The sequence below is a fragment of the Dicentrarchus labrax genome, unplaced genomic scaffold (assembly GCF_905237075.1).
Source record: "Dicentrarchus labrax unplaced genomic scaffold, dlabrax2021, whole genome shotgun sequence".
In the NCBI taxonomy this organism is placed as follows: domain Eukaryota; kingdom Metazoa; phylum Chordata; class Actinopteri; family Moronidae; genus Dicentrarchus; species Dicentrarchus labrax.
Window position 1 is genome coordinate 3,324,575 of NW_026136715.1, and position 24,348 is coordinate 3,348,922.

The following is a 24,348-nucleotide window of genomic DNA, read 5'->3' on the forward strand; positions in this document are numbered from 1 at the left end:
CACAGGAGAGGACTTTAGTTTGGAGGTGTTGTGGGTGGAATGCTCCTTTAAAGATTTTGCCCATGCATCCTCTCATTTTACATTTTATCGGGCTCACTGATGCTCTCATCCAAAACTACAGTCCCCCCCCAGTGTGGAGGAAGAAATGGTTCAGTTTCAAGATTCACTAACATGACAAGCAGCCAGAGGAGAAGTGCAGCGAGGTCTGAACCACAGAGCTTTGATTATATTCCTGTCAACATGTCAGGACCGCGACAGGCAGAGGAACCAGGGACAGAAACTGTATGTTAGAGCTCAGGCGACCATATGAAACCATCCAGATTCTGTCACAATCAGGACAAGAAGGGCAGCTGGACAAAAAGGCTCATGGGAGAGTTATTCATACTGTCACTATTACTGTTGTAAGTGCTGAAAGTAAAAGCTGCAGATTCAGCTCTGAGGCAAAAGAATTTTACTCTCCCCTGCTCGATTTTCTGCACGTTTCGGTCACCAGTGGATGAAAAGAAAAAGGTAATATTTCAGCGCACACACATGCAAATCAACGGGCATGGACGCACGCACACGCAGATACGCGTGGCGAGCACGTACACACACGCACACACATCTCCAAAGCAGGATAGTGTTGGGAATGCAATGCTCACATGTGCACCGTGCACATATTAAACACACAGCAGCAGCACGTACGCACACACGCACTCACACCCCTCTTGTTCCCCACAGAACCCCAGTGGTCCTACCTCCAGACTTGCCCCAGCTGCAGGACGTGAAGCACGGTTTGAAAGACCCACATGCAGACGGTGCAGCACCTCCGGGGGGCCCCGACTCTCCCTGCCGTCGCAGGCGGGCCAGAGGACGAGTAAACCGGGGTAGCATTCGCGGCGTTCCCCACCGCCGCGCTCCCACCGCGCTGGTCGCTGTCCTTGGTGCTTAAACTGTTGTCGCCCGCCGTGGCTGCCGCGCCTGCCGCCGCCGCGCCGGTCCCGCTGCCGCTCGCTGCTCCATCCCCGCCGCTCAGATCCGAGTAGTCATACACGAACCACCTGAAACTCAATACCTGGACGACAGCGGAGGGCACCACGACGAAGACGAGCGTCAAGCCGAACCACCAGTAGTCACCTCTCAGGTAGTAGTCGGCGGCCAGCCACAGGTCGGTCGCGCCGTCGGAGAAAAAGACGAGCAGGGCGCAGAGCACCCAGCAGCAGTCCAGCAGGGTGTAGGGTTTCCCGCCCGCGGCGCTGCAGCGGGGCCGGGCGGCGGGGTTCCCCGGCTCCGAGAGGCTCCTGGGCGTGTTGTCATCTTCCACAGACACCGCTGCTCCATCCGACTTAGCGGCCATGTTGGTTAGGATAGGAGAGAAAGACAGAGAAAGAGGTGGGGATACGGGAGAGAGAGAGAGCGAGGGAGAGAGAGAGAGAGAGAGAGAGAGAGAGAGAGAGGGGAGGGGGCTGGCTGTGTGCAGGAGAGAGAGAGTGAGAGAGATTACATCATAACTAGCCTCATCATCAGCCAATTAATTGTGAGGCATCATTACTAACAGCGCTTTTAACACCATGACACCAGCGCGATGTTTTCAGGACATTCAGCGTGCAGAGACACAATTCTGCGAGCAATTATGACCTGCAGGGTTTTTAGTTTTTATTCCCATCATTAAATCCATCCCAGTCACATTACACTGTCTCTGCATCAGCAACGGCTCTCTGCTACACATTACAAGACTGTTGTTAAACTCATATTAAGGTGCTTTTATACGCTGCTCGTGCTGAGTATCAGTTTCTGACTTGGCACTGTCACTGAGGGGGGACTCATCATTTTTACTATAAACCGGTGAATGTTTTGCATCCCGTGCTCTGTTTTCTGTGCTGCTCCTGCACAATGAATCTGCCTCCAGACAATAAATGTTAAAATGTGCTGTGCATTGACTCAAAATCACGACCCTCCTTTAATCTATGGCAGATTGTGAGACAATGCACTCAGCAGTCTTTATAAAAGTAGCTCACGGTGACATTTTTTGGTGTTATTTATGAAGAGAAAAGGGTTTGCTGAGGCTGACAGATGTATAAATTCGTGTAAGCTCTTCAGTAGAACCACTTCTGCTGTCTCACTGGAACAGAAAGGTTAAAGGGTAATACCACTGTTTTCCTTCTCCTCTGGGTTCTTCTCTCCGCATACACTCAGCATACTTGTAGAAATCAAAGGCTCATTTTCTTCCTCCAGAGAAGAAGCTGTTGTCTGCGTGATGCTTGTTCAGTTTGAAGAACAGAGAGCGAGAGAGATCAAATATTACAGTACAAAATAAGAAACGCTCATTAATGCTGCATTAGCAAAGCATTTTGCTTTTGTGCTTGCATTTATGTTCGTGAAAGTTTTTACTAACTTTAAATGCCAAAGGATAACCAGGACTATTTCAAAATGAAGACATATTTCCATGAATTATCAAGATTTGTGATGGATTATATAGATGTTGCTTAGAAAAACACAGTTACAAAATGCATTTATATGAATTCTGAAGGTGTCAAATATGATAGCTCATTATGAGAAGACCACAACATTTAGTATCTGCTGAAGAAAGAGTATTTATGTGTCTTTGTTATGGACAGCGGAGAGGTGAAAGAAAGAGAGGTACACCAAAGCTCCCCAGCTCGATTCAAACTGGGGACATTGTGGCATCTCAACCCCTGAGCCTCAACCTACAATTCATTAAAAGTAGGTTGTAAATATATAGTTTAATGTATTTAAATAAGGCTTAGTAATCTGCTAAAACAGCTGGTACTGTAGTTTTCAGCAAATGCACAAATAGTACATTTGCTGGGAACTATTTTCCCTGATGGATTAATCCACATTTGGTGCTCTAGTGAGTATTTGGGGCAGCAGGATAGTGTATGTGGGACTGAGTCAAAATAATGTTTGTGTTCATGTTAATGGAGGAACATGGCACACAGCAATGTCGCTCTATCTCTACACATTTTAACCATTTTACTTGTTATTTAAGGCTGCTAGAGATGGTGCAGGTGTTGAGCTTCAGACAACAGGAAAGGGACCTTTGTAAGTTGACCTTCGTCATCTTGGTAAGAATAGGCAGGTGAACGTTTGTCACCGTAGTGTAAGAAATGACGGGCTGCTGAATGCTGTCAAATTGAACACATTTATGTTGATTAATTTTGAAAATAACTTTTTAAAAAACGGAAATTCATTTAATCATCTTCGATGGGCACATTTAAGTGGAAGGCTGAGGTTGAATGAAATATTTGAAACAATGTTGGAAGATTTAGAAATATAACACATTTATTCATTTCTGATGCCACATTTAGATACTTTTGATCAATGCTTAAATAATGTGCTACAATAACGCAATGTTTTTGAGTTCAGAGATCTTCATTTGGGGGCCTTTACAAGCAAATATCCTTATATATGATTGTTTGCCAATAAATCAGCATATGATTCTGCCACCTCCTAAAGTCTCCATGCCACCCTCTTGCATTTCTCCAGATCTAGATTCCCTGATCATGGTAACAATAAGAAACATTTGGTTAACATTGTGAAATTGTCACAGTTTGGTTACGTTTATGCAAAACGACTTGGCTTAGGAAAACATCAGGGTTTGGGTTAAAGCACACACATAAGTTAAAATGAGTCAATAAGTCAATGACCTTTGGTTTCACACAGAACACAAGAAGGCTACTGGGTGAAAGTTCTGTGTTTGTTTCACCCATCCATCCACCCCACCCTAAACTTCTTACACAACCTACCACCGCAGACATTATCAGGCTCTCTAAGGATCACCATCATGTCGACATTAAATACAGTAGCGTAGGCTGACCCTACAGCTACGGACAGTTCACACAGGAGGCAGGTTTATTTCTTTTAGATATTTATTTGGGAGGCTTTTTTTCCTTTATTTGCCAGGGCAGCTTGAGAGATGGACAGGAAAGGGGGCGAGAGAGAAGGGGGATGACAGGCAGCAAGGAATTTTGCGTGTTATTTAGACTTGTTTGGTTATACCAGGCCGCTATGGCACAGAGGAATACGATATATCAGTCTCTGGGTCAGAATATCACCACACTCACCCTTTAAGAGTTCATCAGCATCAGTTGTTAAAGGAGAGAATTTTATTTCTCAATATTTCCTCCTCTTCCTCAGCTGGTCCGGGGCCAGCAGCTCCCTAACCTCACAGGCTGCCTCTGTTTAAGTATCAGGGTCTTTAAAGTGTATTTGTCTGATTGTAACAAGGCAGTGGTGCATAAAGCTGACAAGACACAGAGCAACTGGTCTGTTTACAGCAGCGACCGTACTAATTGAAAAGATCCCATAAACTCTGAGCAGAATAGGCAATAAAACTCTTTGGTGAATTACGGCTCTGCGCTTCGCTGCCCTCAATAAACTAATCAGCCACCGTGTTTCCACATCGGGGCCGAGCGGGGCTTATCTGAGCAGGGGTCAATCCAAAATGTCTGTGGAACAAGATATAAAGCCCAGTTTGTTAATCTGAAGCTATCGCTGCTCTCACAAACCACCTCTGCAGTATATTCACATCTGCAGTGGCTTTTGGGTCCAGGCCATGTTTGGCCCAAATGTGGAGTGGGTGAAACTGCATGAAGAGTCATGATAGGCCCTGAATTGAAGTCAAGAGGCTGTATTATAGTGATGGACTGAATTTGAAAGAAAAAATCTTGATGTTGATGTTCAGGAATCAGGACTTAACCCCAACTAACCTGATATTTTAAAACCAGCTTAGTGAGTAGCCTCAGTTTCTTTCCAATTTCATACCATTGGACAGCAGCTACTGATAAAATCCATACACCTACATATTTCAATGATTTAAATGGTCTACGACTAAAATTATTCTCCCAAATAGGTTTTTAACAGCTCAGTGCTGTATAATTTAAAGCCAAGTGTTTTGGTTTTCACAGCATATATTAAAAATACACGGATTTGTCTGAATATTTTTTTTTTTTTGATAAATGATGCCCATTATGAGTTTGAGACTAAGGGGAGCTAATTAGAGATCCCAGATCATCACGGCTCCGACTCTGACACACTTTAGAAAAACAGAGCCAAGTTTCTGCTCTGAAGAAAAAGCTCTGTCACATTCTCACCACAATTATGAAATTATAAGTTTCATACAAAAGTTTTCCACAAAGCTCAAACAACCCTGAAAAAAGTTTGTGTTAATTTAGAAAGTTCTTAATCACTCACTGGTTGAGCAAAGACTGACGGGCAGGGTTGACGCAGACATTCTGAGGGGCTGCAGACCCTGTTGCTATGTTAGCCAGCCAGCTAGCTAAAAATGGTTCCTATGATAGCATTATATAAGGCAACATTGTGCGGCGTGATGCAAAAGTAACAAGAGGCACATTATAATTATAGACATACTGTAATTCTGGCCTACAAATCTTGAAAACACGTTTTTTGGTACAGAGCGCCAGAAATGTCACAACAGATCTTTAATTAAATCTGTGGTGCACAAACAATCATTTCAATATCAGTTAGTTATATCGCAATCCCAATAACTCTCAAGATAATCAGAAAATGATGTTTTTACCGTAACGTGCAGCCCAAGGACAAAAGCCATCGCTTTACGGCTCTTGGATGATTTGGTCTAACTTTATCAATTATGAGCTACATGCGTTTATGCAGCCAGAAAACATTTTTTTTCTTTCCTTTTTTCCTCCAGAGGGGCAGCTCAGCTTCAGCCCTGACTTGTGCAAGTCCTTGCTGACAGAGTTGGAGCCAAGCTTAACATGTACATACATCTCTGGACTGTAAGAGTAAAATTATCAATACAGTTTGCCTTTGTGGTGTGAAAACAATAAATGCTTCTACAACCCAAAGGAATGTCCTATCATTATGCACTATACAATACACACTGCTACAAGACTCTACTAGTTACCAGGGAAACACTTCCAACAGCTCCTGCAGGAAAAACCTCCAGCAGGCCCTGAGGTCCACCCCATGTCACGGACAGATTAGTCCGTCCTAACAGGCTGTTATAATGATGATGTAATGATCATTTTATTTAGGAATAACCCCTCTAATGGACAGGGCCAAAAGACCAGCTAATACTGGCCGTCCTTGGTTGATGCAATGTTTAAATTCCCACAATGAATCTGAGGCTTCTGGGGCCCCTGGGCTGTTTTCCACCATGACTAAAGTACAACATTTTATTTATTAATAAATAAATGATCTGAGTACCAACATTAACAAGACGGTTACAATAGAAATCCACTTTGGGAAAATCACTGAAAACAAATGCTTGAATTGGTGATGGGACTCCAAAGTAGCTGCCATAGATACAGATGCAGCACAAATACATGCATTTTTAAATTATTAATTTAAGCATATCTGTCTCGTAATAATAAAAGCTAACACTCAGAGGAATACATTTGCACAAATGATCAAAAGCAATTACCATCATTACCTGCAGGCTTATGGACAGAGGAGGTATGATCTCACCTCTAACCAGCAGCTTTCTGACTGAACTCCACAAGAGATTTTACTTCACACGGCAGCTGCACATTTCCACTCCTTTATTCGTGTAGGAAACTGGTTTGTTTTGCCCAAAACTTCCAATAACTACACCTAAACAATGAGTGCAGTCATTAGAAAAGTAGACATACTCAGTTGACATTAATCTAATGTGCTGAGTGCTGGTCCAATTCAGGCCCTGCTGAAAACATTATTATGTCTGACAATACAATTTGCAGCTTTTTCTGAAAAGCTGAAATGTGTTTCTGGGGTTTTCTGTCCATTTTCCACGATTAATGAGCATCTGCATCTGTACTGAACAGAAACATTTCAGCATGTAGCCATTTAAACAATTATTATTTTGTTATTATTCAACAACCACATTTGAGGCAAAGCTACAACACTGCCGAAGTCTCGAAGGAGCTGTAACTGCTGAATGGTAACAATGATGCATTATTTCCATTAAGTCCAGTGTGTAACATTTAGGAGGAAATGAAATATATATAATATTCATTGGTATGTTTTCATTAGTGTATAATCACTTGAAAATACGAATCGCTGTGTTTCACTACCTTAGAATGAGCCATTTTTGTCTGCAGATGCCGCGGGTCGCCTTCCATGGAGCCCGCCATGTTGAACCGCCGTGTTTCTACAGTAGCCTGGCGGTTTCTCCTACACTTCACAGCCTGTTCTCATTCTCAGGTCGTCAAACACAGATGCGAGCGTTGTTCAGTTTGTTGCAATCTGCCACTTCACAGATAGATGCCACTAAATCCTCCACACCGGACCTTTTAATCTTTGAAACATGTTATCTCATCACATACTATAAATCTGTTTAAGAATTTTGCAGTAGTGTCTGAGAAATCCATTTGAATTTAATCACTAATCACTATTGGTGTAATGTTTTTAGACCTCAAAACTCTGGTTAAACACTTTGCACTCCCAACACATTCTCTCCTGAAATACTGCTGCTTAGTCAGTGGCCCTCTGCTTTAAAATATGGCGCTGTAGCTAGTGCTGTAAGTAAGTAACATTAGGTACCAGATATAACTTGAGTACATGAATAAAATGTAACTTACATAACATACTTGATGTATTTTAACCAATTTGCGTATGTTACTTAAAATATTACTTACTTACTTACTTTTGGCTTCACATGGGACCCCAACAGCAGTCTCCTGGGTTACAGTCCAGGCCAATCTGTTTGAGCCATCCATCAACCTCACCACTTCCATTTACGAATTTTCTCGCTCTTTATACTACGTCACCTGACTTTGACGGTGGCCGTGTCCAGAAATGGCGCTAAAGGGTTACATTGTTATATTTTGAAGTGGAGGGTCACTGACCAAGCTGCAGTATTTGACCTGGGAGTGAGACCAGGTTGTCACTCTCCAATCAGTCCTGCTGTGTTTAAGAAAACAAATTGTGCCATTTAATTATAGCGCCCCCCTCAGGCCAGAGAGTTTAAATTCACTGTGTTGAAAACAAAATGTCCTCCTGGGAGTCGCAGTTCTCTTCCTTCTGCTTCACCTGAACTCACATTCTGTCGCTGTATCGCTCACAGGCTGCACATTCCCTGACAAATGAGGGTCATTACGAGTTTCAGAGCGCAGGGAGCTAATTAGAGGTCTCAGATCAGTGCTGCCGCTGCTGTGATACACTTTGGTGAATATGCACAGACTCCCAGCTTCAGAGGGACTTTTTCAAACATCTGCACCAGTCCACCACCATTTTTAAAATAACTACTTTTATGTCTTGAATTGCTTGGTATCTTTCGCATAATGAAAGCGTTGGATTCAAACCAGCGACTTTGTGCATCCATGATACGGTCAATAAAAGTCTGTTGGGTCCCAGGATGCCGCAGAATGTCCCTCACATGGAGCAGTAAAATTCTTGAATGTTAAGTTCCAAATAAATATATTTGATGCTAAATTACATTCATGTGGCAGACTCTTTTGTCCAAAGCAGTTACAGTACAGTGCATTTAACCTCCACAGGAATGAGAGCTAAATATCATCATCTCTCTCAAACAAACAACATGTTTAGAGCCACATTAAACTGTTTCTTACAACACAGATACTTTATGTTCACTAAATAAAAATGTGAAAGATACATGAGACAGTTGGAACACATATACAGCTGGAAAGTTTAAAATAATGATCAAAATAAGCTTTAAACAAGACTAACATCGTCAGGCTAACATGCTAATAATGCTAACATGCTGATGTGAATATCAACCATGTCCCATTCTAGTTTAGCTTTTTTATTGGACAAATTAAATTGATGATGGTCTAAGATGAAAAGTTAAGGGACCACAAACATTATTAAAGTAATCTTGAGAGGAACACGAATGCCTGAACCACATTTCATTGCAATACATCCAATATTTGTTGCTCTTGAAATATTTTACAAAAATACCCAAACTTCAAGCCAGTCAGGGGATCACCCCCCCCATCTGTACATAAATGTATTACATAATATATCTTATTTAATTATTTAGTTGTCTTGTGCCTTTATATAGATATATATAAACTTGTTTGTGTTTTACAGTTAGAGTTTAACAAACTTCTATTTTTTTAAATAAGAATCTTTGCTTCGCCATCTCTGTTTTTGTCCTTAAAAAAACCTGAAGGTTACCATTTACGTATGTGGCAGACTCTTTGTGTGAAGCAGCTTACAATAATCATTCCAGCTCTGCAGGAACAAGACAACTGAGAGCATGTTAACTACTATAGTAGAAGTGATTTTTTACAATACAGATACCGGCCTTTATGTTAAAGGCACAACAAACTAAATACACATGACACCTACAAGAAAGAGAATGCTCTAAAGTTGAGAAGAAAGAAAACAAAAACAAAAAAAACACCAGAGAAATCTTGAAAGACATTTTGATGGAACAGAAAGGACAAAAGAACGTTTGAGGAATAGAAAGCTTGCAAGAAACACATCTCAACAAAAAGTTTAAAAGAAATTGGAAAAACGCAAAGGGTCCTAGCAGCAGCGGCTCGGGTTTGATTCCAGCTTGCGGCCCTTTGCTGCATGTCATCCCTTCTCTGTCTCCCTCTCTCACTCTCTCTCTCTCTTTCTCTCTCTCTCTCGCCCATTCTGTCAATAACTGGCTGTCACTATATAAATAGAAGCCTTAAAAAGCTTAAACAAAATAGAGTTTAAAACAAAAAGCTAAGACAGAAACAAGACACAAAATAACTTGACTTTGTACGTATTAATTTAGAACACATGCTGATTTGCCAACAGTGGAAGTTTCTGTGGTCAGATAAGCAGAATGAAGAGCCTGAAGCTTTCACTTTCAACATCAATCAGAGGATTAGGAGGAAACAGAAACTCCCTCAGAGTCATTAAAGGAAAGCAAGTCCATAAAACTCACTTCTTTAAAGTGATTTATTACATGGAGAATTACATGGGGCCTGCTGAGTATTCACTGATCTGAGAGACCCTTCAGTATCCCAAAATGTATTTCTCACAAAATCGCTTCATTTCGTATTTCCAACCATGGATGCTTGAAATCCCACCATCAGTTTGGTGTGTTGAAATGCCTGTAGGGTCTGTGAGAACCATTTCAAACTGATCAAATCAGATCAAATCACGTCTCAGCTGAGAGAAACAAACTTTTACTGGAGGCATACGCAGCTTTCCTGAGATTTTCCCGATTAACATACACACTAAAGTCTGTTTTGGCTCCATACTAAATAAAACATGGCAAATGATGATAGGAGATGAATCATAAACTGCTTTTTTTTAAGTATTGAAGGTGGTTTGTTATTTTTTACCATGTGGCATATGGATCCAAACTCTTGAACTAAAAAAATAATACCAAATGCTGCTAAAGCCAGGGTTATTGCGTGTAAAGAACCACATTTTAATCGAATGAGAATCAGCCTTGAATTCATGTAAACATTCTCTTATTGTCAGTCAACTTCAGCTAAACAAGAAAAAAGTAATTTCTAAAAAACCAAACCAAACAGGATACAAAGCCTGACATCAGTTGATAAAATCCATTGCTTCATACTCTCCATCATCAATCCCGACCACTTAGCTACGACATCTGTTCCGTACAAACACTTAAAGGTTCTGTATACAACAATCACTGCCACTAGGTGTCGCACTAGAGCACCAGCATCTCAGACCAAGCAGATGGCTGCTATAGCCCACCAGACTCCATTGACAAAAACAGCCATTTTACCTTGCAGATCCTGGTAAAACTCACTTCATTCAAACTGGACAGAAACAAAATAAAACTCACCAAAACTATTGAGATTTAGAGCACAGAAAAACATATTTTGGAAGCACATAAATTATGTTACAGGGCCGGACTGGCAACCAAAACAAAGAACAGAGAAGCTCAGCTTACAACATACACAGGAGGGAGTGTGAATTCATTCTCATTCTCAACATAACCCAGGCAGAAGTTTTCCTTCTCAAAAGCTATTTGGTAAAACACTTTTTTACCAAGAGCTCAGATAGACTCTAGCCCTCCAATGATGAGCTGATGTAGATAATGGATGGATGGATCCAGTGGTTCAGTTTCTTAATCTTGAAACAAAAGCTTTACCTCAGCTGATAAAGCATTATACAAGTCTTCGATTTCTGCAGAATTATCAAATTGTCTAAGAACTAGTAATGACACAGTCTTTGTTTTCGCATGCACAACCACCAGCAGCCACCAGTTCTTCCAGCTGACAGCTGTATATGAATGGAGTATAAACTGCTGAGTGGATAGCTGTCCATTAGCTCGGCCACATCAGCTAGCTTAGCTCTTTACTGCCCCTTCACCCTCATAAATCCACCCAGCAGACTTTTCTGCCTCCTCATCAGAGAACATCCAGCCTGAGCTTCTGGCCTCATCCTTATCTTACTCTTCTTATAGCTTTTATATTATTAGCTCGGCTCTAATAAACACAAGTGACATGCTTTTTCAGTTTTTTCCATCTGTCCTTTCTGCAAAACCAAAAAAAATCTGGATTGTTTTGCTCCATTGAATAAAGTCAAACTCAGTTACCTATTTGCTGAAGGTCAATTCTTTCTGAACTATAGTTAATTAGAAAAGGGCTTTTAAGATTTCTTACTGAATCCAACACAGTGGTGGTGGATCAAACTGAGAATCTTTTTAGCATTTATCTCTGAGGCTTTCATTTCCAGAGTATTGACTGCAGGGTAGTTAACTCCTCAATGACTGCAGACACTGGCCACAACCCTTCACTGATCCAATCACAGGCTACGTAGATTTGTGCCTGCCTTATCTCCTCTGCCAATGTGTAAATCTAGAGACATTAGGGTTGCCATTTGACACCCATAGCAACATATATGATGAAATTCATGTTGAATACAGTTTATTTTTCATTTAAAGTAATTTTCAGATTTCAATTTTACATAATACAACTACATGATCAGTTTATAAAATATGATGAATTTTTATGGATTAAGCATTTAAAATGAGCTCCACATTGACCACCTAAACTAAAACATTAAAGTTCTACTTAATATAATGGCAGACTGTAGATAAAGATTCTAGGGTAACAAAAACATAACGATTCCTATATTCAAGAGATACCCATGAAAACATACCTGAATATTATAGTCTGTTTCTGCCCATAGATCCTCCTAAATGTTACACACTGCACCTTTAAGTGAGCGATTTCAGTACTTCTTCCACCACAGACAGAAGCAGTCACGCTCGTGTTGCTGATCTGGGGAGTGAATGTGATAAAAACTGCTGCTTTTCTGAGGATTTGTCACGCATTGATGTTGGGAAATAGGATAACGGTGCATCATGATGAGTTGTCACACGCTGCCACGTCTCTCTATTATTTACCATTTAGCTTTTCCTATTTGAATGTTAACTTTTCCAATATTGACAGATACAATATTGACTAACCTTAGATAACAGCCAGGGATATGTGTAAATACAATATATATATATACATGCACGTTCTTTTACTGCATTGTAAGAGTCATGAGATTCAGGGCTGACGTGGATGTATTTCGATTTGTCGACAAATCTTTTGACGCAGTTTAAATAAGAAAAATGGCAGTACTTGACTTCACTGTCATGGAGGCAATAATGTTTAATATTTAACACAGTTATAAATATGATTTCTCACAGCAGAGGGCCGTAGGTGGATAAAACAACACAGGAAGAGACAGCAAACAGCAGAGTGTGAAGGCTGTCTGCGAGACTGAGGACAACAGCACTGACGATAGATAGATAGATAGATAGATAGATAGATAGATAGATAGATAGATAGATAGATAGATAGATAGATAGATAGATAGATAGATAGATAGATAGAAAAAGAGGTCTGAATCTCGAGTGATTCCAGCTCATGACATCGTAATAAACTGAAGGTTTGATTTGAATAATTGCTTGCCTGTTGTCTCTGTGTAAATCTGTGATTGTTTTCTTTGAAACAGTCCTGGGAACACAGATGGGTTTCAGGAATCTGTTCACTCTACAGGAATTGATGTTATCCTCCTGCTGTCACTGTTAAGCAAACAAACAATTCTAACAGTAAATAATCCATTTAGCAAAATAAAAACTGAAGGTAATGGTTCAGCATTCAATAAGCCTTTTGTTTAAGACCTGCATCATTATAATGTTAAAGTAGCTTTTAAGGATTAGTTCCCTTGTGTGCTGGCTAAGTTGCTGATGTAAAATGGATTGTAAAATATATTCTGTTTAATAATGATGAGTTCTTATTTGTTGTTCTTCATATCAACAAGAATACAAGGCTTCTTTTATGTGAGAACTTAACAAGACCAAAAGTCTGCAGCCTCTCTGAAGGCTGCTATGGTGATTGCACACCGCAATATGAAAGTGTTGAACAGAATAAACAATATTCTGATAATTGAACTATTTTCAGAACATATAGTGGAGCTAAAAATGTAAAGTGTTCATCCTGTAGGGAGCATGAACATCTAAGACAACTAAGCTAGAAGCTGCTGGGCTTTTTAACTATTGAATCCGACCGCTGCAGGGGATTCAGAGGAATATGGAAGATGTTAGTGATGTGGGGTGTAACACTAGCATTAACTAAAGTTAGCTATATAATTCTAACAGATAACGTTTGATCATTAGCTAGCTAATGAGTTGTTAACGTGTTAAATTAGGAAGCATTCATGACGCAAACATACAACAAATCATGCACGACAAGAGACCGATCACCTACCCGTGGAGAGCAGCTACCATATCTCTGTAATGATGTAACGCTGTGTGATCCCATGTGATCTGTTGAAATGGATCCTGACTAGAATTTTAAATAAAGTTCTGTGGGTTTGAGCAGACCATGACTACATGATACCGGAGAGTTCAGGTTTCACCACCACAGTAACTGTATTTCTTTGTCTGTTGCATCCACAAGTGGCAAAAAATCTTATTTTCCAGCAACAATGCACACATCAGATTGAATAAAAGATAGCAGGAGTTTATGTCGCTGCTGTTTCCCTAGTAAGTTATTTTTCATTAAAGTGACGGCTGTAAACGAGATTCGCCACCATTACAGGGAAGATGTCTGCAGCGGGGACGGCTGTCTCCAGTTTGGGTCTTAGTTTATATTTATTTTGTTTCTGGTGAAGTGACAACTGCAGTCTTTCACTGCTAATTATGCTCGACAGGGAATTAGAGGAGGACAGAAAGCCCAGCAACATAGTGTTAATGTTAATGTTTGAGTTATGGCAAGCGGATTGTACAGCACAGCAGTGTCCTCTGAATCCCTGTGTGTGTGTGTCTTTGTGTTTTATGTCCTTCTATCTTTGTGAGGACAGGATTTTAGAGTTTTAGAGTGTTTCAGAGTACACCTTTTCAGATGGGGGTGTGTTTTGTCCAGTTCTCCTTCCTCAGGGTTACGGTTAGAATTCAGACTACAACTAATAAGGGTTTTCATTATTGATTAACATTTGGTCTATAGGGTTAGTGTTTATGTCGACGATGCTTGGTGCTCAAACACAGTCAAAGTGCATGGACACGGAACACATGGAACCATATTATCATCCCTCACTTACTGCTGCTGTTTACATTCAAATACATGCATGTACTGCAGAATAATTTCCTGGATGTAGGCCTATTAGTGACTGTGTATACAGTATGTATTATTATATATTACATATTTCAGTATGAAGGAACTGCAAACTATCATTTTGTTGTAAAAGCTTGTGTTGTATAATAATAAATAAATTTCCTTGTTCCTTGATAAGTTGAAAATGGTCAAAAATATAATAATAATTTCATGATTTTGTAAAGTCCAAGGTGGCGTCCTTGGATTGCTCATATTGTCAGACAAGCTGTCCAAAAACCCCCAAATTTTCTATTGTCAACAAATCGTTTCATCTCTATATTTTCATAATTGATTAATCTGGTTTATTTATTTATGTTTGATGAATTTAATAATTGTTTAGTCAATAAAATGTCATACATTGTGAAAAATATGAAAAAATGGGAGCAAAGGAGAACACCAGGTGCCGTAGCATAAAGAGTGACAAAGTCCACGTAGGGGAGTGTCATAACTTAGGAAACAAGGTTGGACTTGGGTTATTATTGTTACCATGACGACGACACCTGTCGCTGTCACTCTTCCATGGTCATATATGTCGTTTTGGGAGTCAACTGGCAAACAACCTATTCTATGATTTATGTATAAGGACTTGCTATATTCCAATTGCTTGCCTCTTTCTCTGTAAAACAGGGAATACCAGCAAATATTTTACATGGAAAATGTCTTAAAAGAGTAATCAAATATAGCACTAGTCAGACTCAGGTTTAGGTTAATGCTAAGGGTAAGATGGGTATGGCTGTGTTAAGTAAGTCCTCTCAAGTATAGCGATCCAAGTGTGTGTGAAAGTGAGTCTGTGTGTATTGTGTGTGTGTGTGTGTGGTTCGTCTAAGGAGTGGGAGTTTGTGCAGCATGGCAGCTGCCATGTTCACTTTCTGTTGTTTGGTTACATGCTGTTCCGAGTGCACACACACACACACACACACACACACACACACACACACACACACACACACACAAAATCTCCGCACACACAATCAAAGCGAACACAGAGAGAAAAAGAGAAAGAGAGAAACATTCAAATACAATCACCTACTGTACAAACTATACACATACTGTCTGGTACAAGCACACACACACACACACACACACACACACACACATATATTGTCCAGCTGACTGGCCCTCGAGAGCTCACTGCCTAAACAACTGATTCACAAAGACAGCCTGAAATAAACAATGAACACGAGGACGAGGACGAGAGAGAGAGAGAGAGAGAGAGAGAGAGAGAGAGAGAGAGAGAAAGAGAGAGAGAGAGAGAGAAAGAGAGAAGCGTACGACTGGGAGTCCAGAGGGGAAGGATGGGGGGGTATGATGTGGGATCATTTTAATCCCATTATAACATTTATATTAAGAGGAATAATTACTCAACCCTTCATTAGGATTTCGCTCTTCCTCAGACTTGCTGGAGGGCTGAGAGGACTAAAGAGCAGAGCCACAGAGACGCTGTCGCCGTCCACACAGACAAAACAATGGCTGTGTTTACACACTCTGGGAATTATGGACAGGTCTGAGTCTGGGATCTTTACACTTTGTAGCATGTGGGCTATTGACAGTATTTAATTAGTGGTCTGATTCCGGGTCTGTGAAGTGAGGTCAACGTGGAAGTGTCTTAAACCTGCATTCTTTCTTATGGCCAGCAGGCGGCAGCTCCATGGGCTGCACAAAAGAAGTCTGATAGTATGGATTCTTATGGAGAAATTACCGTCATTCTCACTTGATTTATGAGCTCGGTAAACAGTTTCCTAATGTGTTTATGGTCTCAATCTCTAGTTTCAAGTCTTCTTCCATACAGAATGATGTTAATTTGTAAATTATGGTCCCATTTTGAGTAAAATAGACAGTAAAGAAGGCTATGCTAGAGGACTGAACTATTGGCCTTGAAGAAGGTCTGCACACTCAGCCTGTGCCCTTCTAGTTTAAAAAGAAAATATGGCCAGAGGTGTGTATACATTGTATGCCTGCATATTGTATATGTACCACTGCGCCTTTAGTGTTTGGTCTTTAAGATTTTAATAATTTTATAGTAGCAGCTCTCTGATCAGCATTAGGCCAATCTCAAGACTGTAGATTCAACAGCAGCTTCGTTTTGACAAGCCAACATGTTTCTGTTCCTGCTGTTGGGCCATGACATTTCTGGGGCTCTGTTGTCCACTGGGAACACATCATTTGAAAATCTAATGAGCCTGAAGGACACATGTTGGACCAATCAGAGAGCTATTAGAAATGTTAGGATGATAATGTGACTTCATGTCTTTTAAAAGCCCAAACCTTGTGAACAAGACAATCTACAAATCAAACCAAGCAGTTATAAATTACAAAAGTTTAGGATATATTTAATGTTTCTAGAACAAACTTCATGTTTTCTAATTTGGAAATTAGATACTTTACCAATAACAGCTGATTTGTCAGGTCTGGCTAAAGGAAAACTTTATATATATATATATATATATATATATATATATATATATAAAAGCACTGTACTGATTTACTGATCTACTGATGAAATATGTAAAATAATGTCTGACCTGATCAGTATATGCAATCACATTGCAATTTGGCTGAATCTTAATGGTAGAATACAGAGGTAGGAGAGGTAAGAAGCTTAGGAAAGTAGAATTTCTTCTTGGGATGGGAGGAAATTAGAGTGGGTAGAGTCAGGGGAGATGTAGAGATGTAGAAGATAATTCACCAGGGAGAAGGTAACATGAGTTAAAGACAAGAGCGACTTCTCACGTTAATGTTTTAATCTCAAAGAACAGCTGATCGAGCATAGGGAGTCTTTTTTTCCCCAAGAAACATCTTGCTTTACATTCCTACACTAACACATTCATACCTGGAAGCCTCCCAGAACAGCACTGAATGACTGTTTGATATCGTGCCTTTCTTGACAAAAATATCCGTGGGTACCTTTATGTGCGTAGGCGTAGATATAGAACAATATTAGATACAAGAGGAAGGAACGCATTGATTTTTGAGTTCATAAAAAGCCTTTAAAAGATCTGCAGATATAGCAAAAATATTATTTATGCCAGTGATTTTAAGCAATATTTGAAAAAAATGTTGGCAGTTCTGCCAAATCACCAGATCAATCTTAAAGCTGAAAACTCACTGGGAGTGACAAACCCACAAAGAATTACAACCCAAATCGGCAGTATCCCTCTCTATAGAGCCTTTTAATGTCTTTCAGCTCTTAGTTTTGGTTTTACTGCTCATTTACTGGCTCAGTGTCAGTGTCTCAACCTTGTTTCCAACAGCAGGAGGAAGCCCATTTTTAGCAAAAAAGATCTGACAAACCCGCTGATAACAATCAAGCACCAACCAAATAGGACGATAAAGTGGTTCTTTGTTAGCTGGATGTAAGCATGTTTACTATCAAACTTTATAAGATTAATATGTTACATGTTGTGTTTACAGTTAGTTCTGCTGCCTTAAAATGACAAAAACAATCTATGCAAATCATATTAGTCAAAGGTCCACATCAAATAAAAGTGGCAATATCTGTGATTTCTATTTAAATAAATGTCTATCTATCTCCACATGGGGTGACAGAATGGTGATTGATCTTATGGCCCACTGATGAGAGTGCTGAAATATTTATATGCTTGCAGTGTCTGTAGCGACAGCCCCCTGAAAAATCCTGCATTAAGTTACTGCGAATGCAAACTGAACATTTGAGTTGACTTTTATTCTGGAACAGTCACAGGAAATGTGTTTGAACTTGACACTGACTGCTTTTCTTCATAAAAAATGCCTCTACAAAACAAGACAATCAGACAGTCATTTTCAGCATTTTTCTGTTTGAAATATTGCAGGGAGTAACAGAACAAGGAGGAGCAGCCCCATTGAGCTGTTGGCTGAAGAGCTGCAGACGACAGGCTGCACACCTCCAACTTCTCAGAGAGGTAACTGACTTTTTTCACTTTCACTTTTTTCGCAGACTCACACAGCATAAAATCAGGTTGCTCACAGAATGATTGAAAAGCCCAATTATTGCCCAACTTATTTATCAAAAAGACAATAATTAATTTGCTGCCCCCAGAATTCTGTGATCTGTATTAAACCGCATTTGCTGTAACCACCAAATCAACCAGGACAGCAACCTTAAGGACTGTAGCATACCATTTACAAAGCTTCCCCAAGTGGCAAAGAACAACTGCTTAAAGCCTTTCGAACTTGGCTGAGGCAGGACCACTCTGGGTTGTACAACTTTATCACGTAAAACAAGTAGGTGACAGTAAGTTAACTGTGCCATTAAACATCATCAGTATAAATAACTGACTGAACTCTGTAACCTCAACAAATTATCCAAATCACAACCATAATAGATCTTCAACCCAATACAACCCCCCCTCACACACTTGCTCTATCCCATGATGTCAGGGGTGACGTCAAGGGCATAAAAACAGGAATTCTTTGGTTCTTGCCCCTTTTGCTTTCTGGATATACAAGTACAGATATGTTAGAACAAGCAAAACTTAACTACACTGATATTGAACAGTACTTGTTTTTCTATGGAGTAAATTCGGTCCAAAAAAACCCAGACACAGCACAGTTATTTATGAGATTTCTAAGAGATGGAAATGGGGACAAATGGTGTGCTGTCACCCATTTTGCTACAAATCTCACTTAGCCGTCCACTCACACCAGTCTTCTGCTGCTGATGTCTCGCAAATTCTACTGAGGTGAATTAGGGGAAGATTCTAGTATATTCCTTCTCTCAAACTTTTGTCATAGCGCTCAATAAATCTGGGCCTGGCTTGTCTGTCGAAACAGTCGAAACTCTGAGTAAATCCATCACTCACTGTCTGAGGACTGATTGATGTTCCCACCGGGTACTCTGTGATGGAGAGCCACTGCTGCCTCACAGCACTGATCCCATATTAAACTCTGCAGACTTGTTGTACTGCACAATAAATAATTCAAGTCCTGCTCCTTTATCAACAACACTTCATGTACTCCTTAAAATGAAACGAGATGTAAGAAAAGATAAGAAAGGATGAGACAAGCCAGAATGCAACAAACTAGAGGCTTCAAACTTGCGTCAAATCAATCAGGCAGGGTTGAGGCCAGCAAAGAGGTCATTTGTAGAACTGCTGAACATAAAATTATTGTATTGTATCAAAACTGGCAAATCATGGAGCCACAGACTAAAAATACAGAGCTAGGAATGAGCATGATAGGTCCCCTTTAAAATAATCCCATCCAAAGTCTGGCTAAAATTGAAACTAACACAAAGTGGCTGCCAGAAGTCTAAATAAGTCATTTTTCACTGCTGAACATTCGACTCTTTGTTAAATTCACACACTTTTGCAATGTGAGGATGAGTCCGCCTGCCTCTCCTCTCTCCTCTCTGCTCTGTCAGTCAGTCTTCTGTCGAAACAGTTGCATAAGCAAACCATGCTCTCGAAATGAGGTCTTGAGTGGGAGAAATCTGATTAATGACCTGATGCATGCATCAAATTACCCATGCACCTGGTTCCTCTGGTTACGTAAGTGCATGTAAACTCACTGAGTGTGCTTCTCCAAAGATAACATATCTTGAAAGATGAACCTCAGGTGGGAATTACAGTATGATTTAATTTCGGTTTTCCCTTCACATGTTACAGGTTGTGTCTCAGGAAATAGTCATGGAACGAGTTGCTCATGATGTAAAACAAGACACCCTATTAAAATCTTCCTTCCTGTTTAGTTTCAATAAGACAGACCCAGGGGAGACTGAGAGCCTGAGAGCCTCCAGTTTATCCCGATTTAAACTGAAGCTCTGATTTGCCCTGATTAATGCCTGAATACTCAGACAGGATGATGAACACCGTCCCTGTTCAGGAGCTACTTTATTTCAGAGTGATCTAACTAATCTATAAAACTTTTTTATTATTTTGTTTCACCGACTGATTGAGGCGTTGTTTAGGTAGCATGATGCTAAAGTTAAAAAGCAATGATGTTTCAAATAATTATTCAGTGTCAGTCTGTCTGTGGTAATTCCAGCTCTGGTGAATCTTTTTTGTGGATTCAAGCAACTCCTGTCCAGAAAATTAACTTCACACCTGACGTGTTCTAGGCAGACAAGCTAGGGCAACCCCCTTTTGAATTAGCATCTGCATTTTTGATTGTATTTAAGCCTAGGTTTTTTTTTTTTTCCGTTCCGTCCCTGGGGTTTTCTGTCCATATTTTAAGCTTAATTGGTCTAAACTAGTGTATTGTATAGTAACATTTGAACACCTTACTTTTTAAACCAAGATGTCTGTTTTCTGTTAATGTTTGTAGTTTGAGCAGTTTAGAGACGTTTGAGACAATGTTGGCATACATATGAAGAACTTGAGCTAATAACAGATTGCAATTGAGACATAAGTGTCAGTTTTGAATGACATTAACTGTCCTCACTAAACCTGAGCAACTGTACGTACCATCTGAAGCCCCAATATCCAACTTGGGGTCACCTATGTTCCCACATTTATATGGCACATAATGGGAACATAGGGTCCAATGGGTCCTGTGTTCCCCAGTTCTATGGTTTGGGGTTCAGGGAACTTAGGACCCTGGGAACATATGCTCCCTATAAACCCCAGCCTCTTTCCCAAAACTCCCTCATCCTTTCAATTATTTAGCTTCAGCAATGAGGATGAATTACCTCCAATCTCAGCCTCCAAAAACGGCAACAGTCTCATTATGATTTTAATGGTCCCGCTACAAGAAGGATGAGAGAGAAGAGGAAGATGATGGAGAACTGGATGGGTGGAAGGCTATTTTTACTGTCGCATATGCTTTGCTATTTTTGGTGATGGATGTTTTTACTTCTTTGGAGAATTTCTCATCAGCAGTTTGGTTTCGGATCCACAATTTAAATGTATTACATTAGGTTTCAAACATTTAAAGGACCAGTGTGTAACATTAGGACGATCTATTGGAATATAATAGGTATGTTCTATTAGTGTATAATCACCTTAATATAGTAATTGTTGTCTTTTTGTCACCTTAGAATGAGACGTTTTTATCTACAGACACCACCGGTCGCCATCCATAGAGGGTGCCATGTTGAACCGCCATGTTTCTACAGTAGCCCAGATGGGACAAACTAAACACTGGCTCTGGATAGGGGCCGTTTGTGACCACCGTAATATGTCCTTTTGCATTCGGAAGGGGCGGATGAAGTGAGTGAGCTGCAATCTGTGACTACACCGCTAGATATCACTAAATCCTCCACCTTTTAACCAAAGTAAAGTACCCCCATTTTAGGATAAAGGCACATGCATATTAGCCTTTTGCATTAAACCTGACATATTTGACACAGTCAAATCAAAATGTTGTTTTTTAAAATACACTGTTACTAAACTGAGGATGCAATCTTAAAGGGTTAAAATGAAATTGTTTTAATTTCACTTGAACCTTAAATGATCATGATGCCACAAAAAAATAAATATGAGAGTATGCATTTAAATTCTGTCAGATTTTTTACTTCTAATCAAAAACTACAATAATACAGTCATCTTCATGCAAATAAGTCTTTTCATGGCTTTCAGGTTGTCTTTAAATGTGCAACCTGTAGCATGCAGCAGCAGTGGATAGCTTTATCACCACTAGCTTAGCTGCTGCTGCTAATAAAACAGTCTTAACCTTGAAGTAGTAGAAATGGTATTTCAGTGGTCCGTTCATTTTCTAACACACATCAATAAATAGCTGCATCGCTGTACACAACATTGCTGTTTCTGACAGTCCTGGTAGTTCGTAGTGAGTTAAGCCTTTTGTTTTTTTTTATCTTTTGTTCGCCCATTTGATACTACAAGGCTACAGGCTACAAAGTTTCTATTTCTGCTACAATATATTCCAGAGGGAAATGTTGTCCTTTTCAGCCCGCTACATTTATTATAATGGTACTTTGCATATGAAGATTTAATGAGTACATCTATACAAAATACAATGCATTGCTATACAGAAAATGAAACCACCCAGGAGTATTAAAAAATGAATACAATTTGCTCTACTGCAGCCAGCTACAATGTAAAATGCATTTTACATGTTACTACATCAATAATACACCCTAACCTGATAATGTTACAACCACAGAGCCCACTTTGGCTGCATTTGAGTAGGCTACTTTATCATTTGCTTGATGATACATACTTCTACTTTCCATTTAGAACGCAGGAGTGTTTTTACAGCTACTATTACTTAAGTAAAAGATGTTGCTATCTCTCACCCCTGATAATTGATCAGCAACAAGCTGTCTGCCACATGGTTATCACAAAATAATAGTTTTTTGTGGCATTTGCAGTATGAGGCTTTCAATGTCAAGTGTGTAACATTAAGGAGGATTGGTAGAAATGAAATGTAATCTATATATATTACATATAGGCTATTCATATGTTTTCATCTGTGTATAATCACCTGAATATAGAAATTGTTGTGTTTGTTACCTTAGAATGAGCCGTTTTTATCCACATGTGCTCTGGGTCACCTTCCATGGAGTCTACCATGTTGAACCGCATGTTTCTGGTATAGTAGCCCACAAGGGACAAACTAAACACTGGCTGTAGACAGGGCCTTTAGTGTTTTTCACCATAGATTCTCACGTCACAGCCTGTTCCTATTCCCAGCAGTGTTCAGTTAGTTACAATGTGAAACTCCGCCTCTAGATGCCACTAAATCATACACACTGGTCCTTTAACAGTGGTGCTTTCATCAGTGAAGTGAGTTTGAAAGTTACTGATTCTGTTAGTGACATTGCTGATTTAGTCCACTGAGTTCAGCTTGGGAATTTGATATAAATCAGTTTTTACATATATAAAACACCTCTTTGGCACATGCTTTGTAAATCCAACCACATTGCTTGTCAGGAGGGATAAGAAGGTTGTTTTGAGTGTCCAAATAAATGACAATGCTCAAGATAAGCCCATTTTAAAACTCTTTATTTTCTCTCTTTGAAGTTGGCATATCTAAGTCATGCATGTGTTTTTATTTTTATTTTATTCATTTATTTTCTCCATCAAGGTATTAAGCATAAAACCAGTAAGGATATTCTGATGCAAATGAAAAGGCTTTGAATCATCTACAAGGCTTGATAATCCTCAACAAAATCAGAAAAGGGCTCTTTAACTCTGTCATGTGCCTCAGAGACAATTTGTGGGAAGTCAGAAGTGCTGCTCAGCCAGTGTTCATTTAAAAACTCCTGACGATGTGTTTCCCCCTGCCAACGCTCTCCCCGATAGTTTAATATCACTTACAGTTGTTTATTTATGACCCGCATCCCCGTCTGTGTTCTTAGCTTAATTACTTCAGGGTTATGTGTAATCACTGATGGAGGGGCTGGAGACAGAGGAGAGAGATGAAGTGAGAGAAAATGAAGGTGAGAAAAATATTGTGAGGGAGAAGGAAACGGTGGGGAGAGACACAAAAAGGGGCATGGGGTTGAAAAGACAATTAGATTTTCACTACAAGAAGAAAAAGAAGACAGAATGGGAGAGGAAAATGAAAAGATATTACAGGGCTCTTTAAGTGTAGTATAATCACATGGTGAGTGGATGATGATCAGTATAATCACAGAATCACAATCAACTTAAAAATACTGCTGGGGTTGAGGCTCTACAGCTGCTGGAATAACATGACACTAAATTAAATGTAATTTTCTCATGTTTGATTGTATTTTTTTTCCTGATGATTATATTGTGCAAAATGTTTATCTCCTTCAGACAGCCCTGTTATTTGCTGGTAATAATTAATCATAATAAACTTCAAATGTCTCCCATTTGAAATGTCTACAGCATGTGTCATCCAAAGAGAAACTTAAAGTAACATGGCTTGTTTTATTTATTTTTTCTTATCCTGA

The 24,348-nt window shown here is 39.7% G+C and overlaps 1 protein-coding gene across 1 annotated transcript in view; it reads right to left on the bottom strand.

The window, feature by feature from the left end:
- The window catches only part of xkr7b (XK, Kell blood group complex subunit-related family, member 7b), a 64,891-nt gene extending 63,496 nt beyond the window's left edge, over positions 1-1,395 (bottom strand). Inside the window, exon 1 of the mRNA XM_051424305.1 lies at positions 738-1,395. Coding sequence (XP_051280265.1) covers positions 738-1,336 — 599 coding nt within the window. The 5' untranslated portion in view covers positions 1,337-1,395. The remainder of the gene's footprint in view (positions 1-737) is intronic.
- Between the last annotated feature and the right edge of the window lie 22,953 nt (positions 1,396-24,348).